Genomic DNA, 11995 nt, shown 5'->3' on the forward strand with positions numbered 1-11995 from the left:
CAATTTTACTTTAATTATACAATTTGAGAAATTTTATGATACACAGAATTAATTGATGACGATTCTAAATACTTTTAAGCACAATAAGGGAGTTAACTCAAGTGATTTGCTATAAAGTGCCAAGGAAGATAACTCTATGATAAGAATGTCATCTCAAGCTTGATCTGTAGCTTACCATTATGTAATAATCCAAAAGTCTGTCAAAATTTAGAATTGGAAACATCTGTTAGATTTCAGACTGACCAAAATGATTAGACAAAATGAGTAACCTTATATGTCCACTTAGAAGCAGGAATATTGGTTTCACAATAAAACTTACGGATAAAATTGATAGTAAGTCATGAACAATTTAGTATAATTATGATCAATTTTAGTCATAAGTTTTTAATGTAAAAATGACTCCAGGGGTTTAATAGCTATTTAATAATGGATAAACTAACAGAAAGTATGTGCATTCCTTCACACAACTAACATACAACTCAGTTTATAAAAAACCCTGCACATTACATCACTCATCTTTTGTTAATGTCTGAATTATTTCTTTTTTTAAAGGAACAGCAGATAATATGCAGAGTTACCTACCTTTTTGATCAACTGGGTATACATGTAAAAAAGCACTAGTTTGTACTTTATCACCATAATCATTTTCTGCCTCACAAGTAAATTTTCCAGAATCTCGCCTAGCCTTGACAGGTTCTATTCGGAGTACACTTCCATGAGGCATTGGTTTAATTTCATATCGTTGTCTATTGACAGCTTTAATTCTTTTATTGTCTCGATACCATGTAAATTTTGGCATTGGGCTACCAGAGGCTTTACAAACAAAGCTTATAGTCTGTTCCTCAGCTACTGACATGTTACGGAGGAATAGTGTGATGGCTGGTTCAGCTGAAAAGACAGAAAAACAAAAACTCTTTAAATTTTGAACATTTCAGTATAAAGACATTAAACTAACAAGTTTACACACTACAACTATTTTCTTCATTAACATAAATTGTGTCTTCAATTGAGAAAAAGAATGTATATAATGCATGTAATAAGATTATTTGTGTCTTCATTACATAGGTTATCAAATTCAGTTATAGAACCAAAAAAATGTTTCGGAGTGTATGCCAATATAAAGACCTTTCAACTCGATTAGTCTTTTTTTTGTAAAAATTAAAATAAACATGTACTTAAAAAGACATAGAGGTCAACATAAGAAAAAACAGTCAAAGAAATTTTTTGGAAAAAACTCAAGTTTTAGAAATTAACCAGACACTATCTTGTTTAATTCAACATTTGCATATTATGAATTAAGAGATGTATTTGTGCTTTCATTGAACTTTTTTGTCTGTTTCTTATTTCATGTAGATAAGTACATTCTTTATCTATATGTTCAATTTACTACAAAAAGTTTTAATGACGAATATACATTTTAAACTTTAAAAGAAACCCATAAAATCTTTTACAAATATGACTTAAAAGCATTTTAGTAAAAATTTAAAATTGTATACAACACTTATATCCAGAATTATTTGTTGGAACCAGTAATGTAAAAACTATAGAAAAATGAAGTAAAGTTAACTTTCAATATGTCAGATTTTCATTGATTTACTAATTTGTGTCCTGTTTGATGTCCAGTGACAAATATCTTATATATAAATATATCAAGACAAGAACTAATTATAGAGAGGTAAGCCCAGCATAGTAAATCATTGATTGATTATTCCTTGCTTAATGTCCAGTGGCAAATATTTCTTGAATATTCATGTCATGACTTAATGATTTAAAGGGTTGAAAACAATATGGACTGCAACTGGAACAAAGGTATGTTGGGTAGAGGCAGGACACTTTATCTCTTCTAAAAGTCACAGCTACGATGATTCCAACAAATAATTAAAGATATAAGAATTAAAATACAACAATAAATTCAACATTCATATTTGTGAAAAAATTCAAACAGGAAATGAAATGAGTGACCTCCCTTTACATCTAATTCATTACTGAAAATTAATATTTTGAAGATAAAAAAAGAACAAAAAATTACTGTCAAATCTTTAACCAAGATAATAAAATTGAGAATGGAAATGGGGAATGTGTCAAAGAGACAACAACCCGACCAAATAAGCTTATTTATTTAATTTCATTGTGGTGTGTATCATATGGGGTTTTCTTTCACTTAATAGATACAATATAGGTCAGATATAAATCTTGGATTATTGCAGGGTGGACATCAACACTGGATTCTTGCAGGGTGGACATCAATACTAGATTACTGAAGCGTGGACAGCAATATTTCTCTACATCAATTGCTACAGACGAATGTCTCCTTATTTTTAATTCAATGTTTGTTAATTCTATACATTTATTTTCCTAAAGGATTAAAAATTATGTCATTAATGGTCCTCCTTATTTAAAATGACTTAATGTTACCTACAGGTCACCTTACCTTAGAAAATGTGATGTCAACTTAAATTTTATCTGATTTTAATATTATAAAAGTTTGACAACCATGGCCAGACATTTTGTTATTATATCTCTAACTTTATTCATTAAACCAATGAACATATAAACAAGATAATTATCTGGCTTAAAAAAAATGACATTTAATATTCTCTAGTAAATAAAGGTATTGAGAAATTTCATGCACAACATTATCTTAAGTTCAAAATAAAACATTTTAAAACTATGAAAAAAATTGTGAATGTATATGATAAAGGGAGGTAACTTCATTTAAGAAACATTTCCTGTCTGTCTTCATACCAATAGACAGGCATTACTTAAATAAAAATAGTACGTTTAGAAAAGTGACTGTCGAAAAGCACTATCTATAAAAGTTGGAATATGTGAGACAAAAAGAAAGTATGTGCCTTGAAAAAGATTTCCAGTAATATTCTAAACTAGGCATGCATGTAGATTTTGTGAACATTTTTGTGGATTATTTTGGACATTTTTTTTTACAGTACTTTTGTCATCATTTAAATAATGCATGCCTACATTTGGTTTGAAATGGGACTTACAATTTATTAATTCTACATATCTGAAGAATGGGGAGATGCTTGCTGTAAAATCAGTCAAAATACATAATAAATTTATTGAAATTCATCGATTATAATAATGATCATATATTACAAAATACATATTACACAGACTTAATCAACAGTAATTTTTTGATTACAGTACCAACTTACAGGAACACTCAGGTATCAAAAATTACATAGCTAACTGGCCCAAAAATCAGATTTTGAAAATTCTCTTATAAGTAACTTATTGCTGTTTCAACAACATTACAACTCAGCTGTGTTAGTAGGCTTTTGGTTTATCCATTGATGTAATACACATGGGTATTACATCTATGGTTTATCTTAAACCATGCGACACAATCATTTAATTAGCTTCTACCCTTTTTTATATCTGCGTGTTTAATCTGACCACAGTGGCTTGAATTTTAGTGAGATCATGGATATATATATGAAATAAATACAAAAAAATACTGGTATACTGGACTGTGATCTGACAAAGCATATAAAAGTACATTTATTTATGAAAAAGCATTGATATCAACCAAAAACAAAACAACATCAGTTCTGAAATATTTGATTGTATATAAGTTATGGGCTATAAGAATCAATGGATAAAGTCTAACTTTTTTTTGTGACAAATACATCAAAGATATAATTCATTTTGTGCTCACTTCCAATCACAATAAAACTTTTGTTCCTTTTTTTTTTATTTTATCAAACAATGGATATATTCAACTGTTCTTAATAAAAAAAATTTAGGAAGGATTAATGCACCTATTTATTTTTTTCCATTGTTTATATCTTGCAACTTTCAGTCTGTACATTTAACTTTGCAGATTCTATTGATAATTAAAATAATAAATAACGTAACTCCCATCATTTTGTTTTTGATTAATATCGTGGGTTTGTACAATGTGAATACATTATGTGGTGACTTTAAGTCAAGGTGTGTAAGAATGTGTTATAATGAGAAACCTCAAGACTGGATACAGAGATGTAAATTAAAAAAAGGTTAGGCCACACTTAAACAATATTTTGGTTTGTCCAAACCCTACCCAAAGGCTAAAGCATTTTCTTTTTTTTTTTTTTCCGACAAAGAGAAATTAAAGTGTCAAATGTCTATGCCGATCTGATTAAAAAAAACTTTTTCACATCAAGACAATAAAAGATTTAGAGTAGGCAGCTATTTTTTGGTAAGGTAGGGTTAAGGCAAACAAACATAATCTTTTTTATGGCCTTAACAAAGCAAGAGAGATAATATGATTTAAGATAACAGTTATTAGTAATTATAAAATTGTAAAATTAAAAGATAAGTGATGCCTGGTCCCTGGTCAGAATTAAACTTACTGAAAACTATGACTAATTTCTCAAAGAAACCTGAACCTGTCCTATCTGAAAAAGTTTTTATGTATGATCTAATAATTTTATAACTTAAAAAAAAAAAAAAAAAAATCTATATAGAAATCTATTAAGATTAACATTATTTATTAAAGCAATCCCTGGTTAAGACCGTCTTTTAGGTCAAAGCTTGAAGGCAATTTCTAAAACTTTTAGACCTTCCTCCCACCAATGACCTCAATTTCTATGTCATACAAGCATTAGCCTTTCAAAAAGGGCTAGTCGACTCTTAGCTGAGGAAAATGGAAAGTGCTCTCGCTTTGTAGATTAATTTAATTCATTTACTAGAATAGCCACGTGCATCAATCAACAAATTTTACCACACACGTGGGGTCACACGTTATGAAGTAGTATATATCATTTAACGTTGTTGTTTACCAAACTCCAGAAGATTCGACTATTTATAGATAAAAGTTACCTGTGTACCAATATCATGAATATGTATGATTAATGACCAGGCAAAATCTAATTGCTAAAATAGATAGGACAAATCCGATACTCTACGGGATTGAAGGACATTTACAAGGTTTGGATTGGCCTAACCAATCAATAAACTTTGATTATTCACGTCTCATAATATCTTCCAATCAGGTAGCAAGAAAAATTCACGCACTAATTGTCCATCGTTCAATTCTTAATATCGACTCCTAGGAGTCGATAAAAAAGTAATGTTAACAAAGCAAAGCAATTGATGATTTAACTGTTACTGGTTATTATAAAATTGTTAAATTAAGCCATGCCTATCCCTGGTCAGGATAAAACTTACTGAATAGAGGTGTAAGGTAAAGGAATTCCTTGAAATCTGAAACATTTATAACTTAAATAAATTATCTGCTTTACAGAAATCAGTTGGGATAGATTAACATAAGTATGAAAGAAGCACTTCCCTAGTAAAGATTTGAAGGCTATTTCAAAAACATTCAGACCTTCCTCCTCAATTTCTATGTTATACCTCCTTTCAATGACTTCAATTTTCTAGGTCTATGACTTATCTAAATAAGATGAGTCCAGAGAGTAGCACAATTAGTTTTCTGTAATGTAATACCAGGTTACTTAGATACCATGTTTATCTATTAGATTTTTATTCTTAACTAGTTTATCATCCTATATTAACCCCATCCTCCATCATTTTTATAGTAATAAACAGACTAAACTAAATCAAGCAGTAAGTATCCAGAGTTTTAGAGGTCAGAATGGACAAACCAAGTTTACTATTATTCCTAATGGAGTCAACATGTGTATGATATGCATTGTATTTTGTTTCAGCATTGCTTTATTTAGTAGAATGTATTGTTTGTTTTTTTGTTTTTTTTATTTCAAGGCTCTTATATTTAGTCTATTCTTCAACAAACCTAAACTGAACACCATTTTCAATTTTATAACATCAGTCACAATGCACCATTTAGTCCTAAAAATACAGCTTTACACCTATCACATGAACATGATCCAAGAAAATGAGGTCAAGGTCAGATAAACCAAATTTGAAATACATAAACACCTTTCAATCATTCCTCACAACAAATAAACTTGAAGTATAGCACATCTAAGAAACAAACTTAACCAGGAAAACTTAAAATAGATCAATGAACCAAGAATATTAGGTCAAGGTCATATGAACCCTGCCAGCCAAACATGTACACCTTACAAACCTTCCACCAACCAAATATAGTAGACCTTTATATTGCTTATAGTATCTGAGATAAAAACCAGATCACCAAAACTTAACCTTGTTCACTGATCCATGAAATGAGGTAGAGATCACGTGAAAACTGTCTGACAGGTTGACAATCTTGCAATGTACACAAATACCAAATATAGATATCCTGTTACTCCTACTAAGAGAGAAAATAAAATTACTAAAAATATTAACTTTTTTTCAAAGTAGTCACTGAACCATGAAATTACATCAAGTGCAATGGACAAGTGACAGACAAAAACTCCATAACATAAGGCATCTATATACAAAGTATAAAGCATCTAGGTCCTCCACCTTATAAAATATAAATCTTTAAGTAGTTCACTAAAGCTGCTGCTGCCCCATCACTATTCTAATGTTGAGCTTTCTGCGGCTTTTGTCGCAGGCTCAACAAAAATGGATATAATGCCTATACTCCAATACACATATGATTTTGATTAAAAAAAAATGTATAACCCTAAAAAGACAATGCAGTTTCTGAATATGCTGATACATTTTATAACCAGTCATTAACCAAAGAAAAAGGTAAAAGCATATTAGTGGTCACTTGAACAACACAAATTTTCTTTGTTGACACAAAAATGTGAAAATTGTTGAAAGACAGGATTTCTTGAATATATATATAAAAAAAAAAAAAAAAAAAAAAAAGAATGTCTATGGTATTTTTTTTTTTATTTCAATTTGTAAAGAGATATAGCTGAAGAATCCTGAAAGTGATGCCACCCAAAATGATGCAAATGAAATATAACCTTTAGTTACACAAATGAAAGATTGGATTTTGTAAAAATTGGACAATTGCAATGCCAAATTAAAGTGTGACAAAATGCTTTTATCAAAAATTTTGTTCATGTAATATCATGCAAATTTAACATTCTGAATATCCACTACAAATGTAAACTTTTGAGGAGGACTATAATAGCTATTAAGGCTATAAACCAGCATTTGTTATCATAGTTCAATCTACACAATGCCCTTTGGTGACCACTGAAGCTTTACTGGTGGTCATTATAATTAATGGATGGACAATTATAATTTAATGACAAAAGTAATTGTATGTATTGATATTTGCCTTAACTCACTGATTTATAATCCTTAAAGTGCCTGTAAGCTTTGTAATGCGCAGTATAGGTTGAAATTGTTGTCTTTCTGTTTTCATAATAGTAGGCATTTTTTTTGTGCGATTATTGTGTTTTGAGAACAATAACGTTAAAATGGTCAATGTCAAATGCACACTATTCCTTCCAAACAGAGATCGGCTTAATTCCTTAATCACTCGAAATATCATTTAAAACATTATTGATATTACAACAGAACATAGACGCCTGACATTAACGACTACGACATTTTGAACCCCCATCTCTTTTCATTTATATGCATGGATCTTGTGTATGACTCATCAATGCTGCACCATATATCTAACTCTAAAAAATCAAAATCAATTATAACTCATTAAAATTCAATCTACACTTCACAGATGAAACACAAACATTTTTTCTACATTCTACCTTCCAATTTTGCCAACATTCCCCAAAGACTAAATTATAGAAATGTCTGACAACTGTACATCTATTATTCACACATCTCAGAGTGCTATCTCATAACAGTTTCAATCAAATTATTGAAAATAGTCAATTTTCTTCAAAACAAGTGAATCCGGGTACAAATGCTTTTAAAATTATTATTTCTATTTCATTCCCTCTTATAACAGGTTATCAATTAATTATCATTCTTTTAAATTATTGATGACAATATCATGCAGTGCATAATGTCCCAAGTATCTCTTACCGATAGAGAAAATCATCAAACTTAAAAGTCAATATTCTTCCAATTAACATAGATCACTTGAACCTAACTTCATTGATTCTCAGATACAGCAAATATACATAGTTTTAACAGCTAGTGGTTATATTGTTTTAAGCCATATATTCTGAGTGTAATTTATGTGAACATTCTCTTAGACAGCATTGATTATTACTGAAAAAGTTAGAAAAGTTAGAATATAACCCATACTTAATAGAATCTAAGGGATATAAAGGTTAGAATATAACCCATACTTAATAGAATCTAAGGGATATAAAGGTTAGAATATAACCCATACTTAATAGAATCTAAGGGATATAAAGGTTAGAATATAACCCATACTTAATAGAATCTAAGCGATATAAAGTCTGTTAGAGGGTTACAAAGTTAGAAAAGTTAGAATATAACCCATACTTAATAGAATCTAAGGGATATAAAGTCTGTTAGAGGGTTACAAAGTTAGAAAAGTTAGAATATAACCCATACTTAATAGAATCTAAGGGATATAAAGTCTGTTAGAAAAGTTAGAATATAACCCATACTTAATAGAATCTAAGGGATATAAAGTCTGTTAGAGGGTTAGAAAAGTTAGAATATAACCCATACTTAATAGAATCTAAGGGATATAAAGTCTGTTAGAGGCTTACAAAAAGTTAGAAAAGTTAGAATATAACCCATACTTAATAGAATCTAACGGATATAAAGTCTGTTAGAGGCTTACAAAGAATCTATTGAACCAACAGTACCAGTCTCTTTACAAATTGTATGGATCCCATGCTTTATGATTTGGTTTAAGCAATGGAACATTTGTGTCAAAAAAATTCATCTACATAATCCAATTGTTGTAGCCATGGTCCAACTCTCCTATACTTGATTGGAACTTCAATGATTATGACTTTATAACCAGATTTGTCATGAGAAACCCGACAGGAGCCAGTAGTGGAGCAGGATCTGCTTTGTCTTGTGTTTTCCCCCATTTTTCTTATGCATAGGCATCAACTTACTTTTTATTAAAAACAAAAGTGATATAGAGATGTCTCATTGGCTATCATAGTAATCATACCACATCTTTTATTTCTATACAATTTTTCAACGCTAAATCAAAATATCAAAGATTTGAATTAATAGATAGTAAACAATCGTTAGGAAAAATGTGAATTATGCAGAACATGTCTATCTGCAGTGAAGTCATTCTGATCTTCAATATTCATCCTTCCCGACTACACAAATTATAGTGGATCTGTAATCAATGTCTTAGGGCTTAAACATCTGATATCAAATACCTATCAACGTTTGACCGAATCAATTTGATGAAAAACTTGATATAGAGAGAAAACCTTCTGATGCATACATAAACATTACTAGCGGCTGGGATGACTCAAATATCTTACGGCTATGGACGTCATTATCCAGTGAATGGAGAAATTATACTACTAGAAACCTGAACTGGCAATTGAACACTGACACCAAGTAATAATGTCCAGTAAATAAGAATTGGGTTAGTAAAAATAGTCACCACGCTTCATGGTTTTGAATACTGACCATGCGAGGGCTGTATAGCCAGTCAATGTCGTTAAAACTTCCATTTGTATGGTTTTGAAAAAAGAAATAATTTTGGATGAAAAATAATTCAAAATCATGCAGAATTTCCAAATTATCGATTCACTAGCTTATGTTCCAAAATTATCATATTTTTGTTTAAACCCCCACCCACAAGGCCACAAGACATTTGAAGGACCATTTCAAAAACAAATAGCTATAACATAGAACAAAGACCTTTGGAAAGATGATATACTAGCTATATAGGTAAGAACAAAGACCTTTGCAAAAAATTACAATAATGAACTGATTTTAATCCATTAGAAGTGAACAAACAAACCAGACAGAAATTCATGGAGATTACATTTTAATATTTCTGTTTCATATTTTTGAAAAGGAATTCATCCTAGTGAATTTCAATTATTTTCTCTACAAAAAATCAAAGGCTTTTTGATTCTGTGTTATTAATATTTAAACAACAATGCAAATATCTGATCTACACAGGAGCAAAACTATCTGTTACCCCCCTGAGTTTCTCATTTCAAAAATGTTACGCCAATAAATATTTTCATTATCATCCAACAGAATTCCGGTTGATGATTCATCGGATCAGAAAACAAATTGATCAAATATATATTATAACTGTCTAGTAAAAGACAAGTGTTACAATTATTGTATAGTTTCGTAATACGCACACTATAGTAGTAGACTATAATAGATGCTAGCCCCTTAGGGGATTAAACTTCATATCACTGAATTATCTATGATTAGTTAGTATTTATTGCCATTTTTATATTTTTACTACAAACATGTAGAATTCAATAATTATTAGATAAACTCTCCAACTTTTTGTATTGGTAATTCCAAAGTCATTGAATGTCAAAAGTATCTTGTTAAATTACTAGAAAAGTGTCTCTTAGAATATTGTATTGTTCATTTGGCTATTGCACATCATTTTAGCTTTTAAGCTATATTATCATAATTGATCTGGAAAACAATCAACCATTAAAGAAACATCTACCATCTACCCCCCCCCCCCCCCCCCCCCCCCCCCCCCATTTACTTCTAACACTTCAATAGAACTGAATTCAACAAGGTTAGGCAACAGCAGCTTTAGTATTTTGAAGGATGTCCCTTAATTTACAAAGTTAAAAAAGATTTAGGGTTGTAGGCCTGTCATTCATCATAATTCAAACCCAGGGGTTCATTATCTCCCAAAATATTTGGTTGCAATTTCTTATCTAACTTTTAATCAAGTAGAGAACATCAAATTTGCTGATGTTTTTTTTATTATCTGGCAATGAATAAAAAAGCATAAAAAGGGCTTTTAGGTGTATGTAAATTTAATGGTTTTTTTTCTTTAATGATTAACTTATTTTAAAAGACTGCTCCTTATTTTACATGGTTAGAAACTATGTTGCATATTTTCTATCTTTTAATCAGTAATTTGTCAAATTTTAAATCTTTATCAGCCTATTTTTTTATAACTTTCCACAACCATAAAGTGAATAATGCAATAATTGTATACATGTACATTATAGTCATTATTTGCTATTGACAAGAATTAATAGTACATGGTTTAACTGCCATACCAAGTTCTGTCAATTGGTTCTTAACAATAAAATCAGGTGGAGAGCCAAACAAACAAATAATCAGTTATAAACAAACAAATCGTACAGTGTTTTATTGTTATGTAGCAATTACACAAGATGACAAATCAAACGCACACTAAGGTGACATTACAACAAGTTAAACATCCCCCTCCAGGCGTATGTTTTAATGACTATATTAATAATTATCTGTCTTCAATTTACACTGTTTCTATGTCAATTTAATAAAAAGATGTGGCATGACTCTTCATTTTTTGAAAACATTTTAGTCTGTCTTGCCACGTTAAGAAACTGCTTTATCTGCATATAGTATATGTATTGCTGACATTTTGATAGAGTTCAATGTCTGTCTCCTTTTCTTAACTTATAGATTCTATTGCTGACTTTAAATTGACATTGTAAAGGCAGAAGTTCAGGGTTAAAAGTTTGCAGCCATGACCTTGAATTTTCATTTTAATTGGTAAAATATTTAAAAATTAGACCCATTATTGATTATAAGTGAAAGACAAATCTGTACTGAATGCCTACAGATTCCTTTTATTTTTCAAAATTTATTCATCATCACACAGATATAAATGTTCAAACTAGAATTATCACCAATTAATCTGGATTTAATTGAAATTAAACTACTAAATATCAAACTTTGGCTCCAGAAATCTTTTGTTTCCTGGATAAAATTTATATTTACAAATTAAAATGTATCGTAAATCAATTATATTTATTAAAATCCACTTATATATGACTTTATACATTGGTAACAGGTTTTAATACCACTTTCAAAATGACAAGGGGATAAGTCATCAATCCACTTTACATAACAACATGTGGATCGAGTTTGTTTTTTTATATTTATACAAATCAAATATTTCATCATATTTCAATGATTATAAGAAATCTTGTTGTTATAAAAGTTTTTACAACATTTTGATTTGGCGACACATTTTCAT

The 11995-nt window shown here is 29.8% G+C and overlaps 1 protein-coding gene across 27 annotated transcripts in view; it reads right to left on the reverse strand.

Moving 5' to 3' along the window:
* Positions 1-11995, reverse strand: part of LOC139521208 (receptor-type tyrosine-protein phosphatase S-like) — a 151906-nt gene that overhangs the window by 69840 nt on the left and 70071 nt on the right. For 19 of the 27 annotated variants that reach the window (XM_071314585.1, XM_071314596.1, XM_071314710.1 and 16 more), the window contains 2 exons: positions 5170-5205; positions 583-888 (listed from right to left, as the gene is read on the reverse strand). In XM_071314585.1, the coding sequence (XP_071170686.1) occupies positions 583-888; positions 5170-5205 (342 nt within the window). Of the gene's footprint in view, positions 1-582; positions 889-3002; positions 3040-5169; positions 5206-11995 lie in introns of those variants that run through there. The other 8 variants (XM_071314732.1, XM_071314726.1, XM_071314789.1 and 5 more) reach the window with 2 other exon arrangements.

The sequence above is a fragment of the Mytilus edulis genome, chromosome 1 (assembly GCF_963676685.1).
Source record: "Mytilus edulis chromosome 1, xbMytEdul2.2, whole genome shotgun sequence".
In the NCBI taxonomy this organism is placed as follows: Eukaryota; Metazoa; Mollusca; class Bivalvia; order Mytilida; family Mytilidae; genus Mytilus; species Mytilus edulis.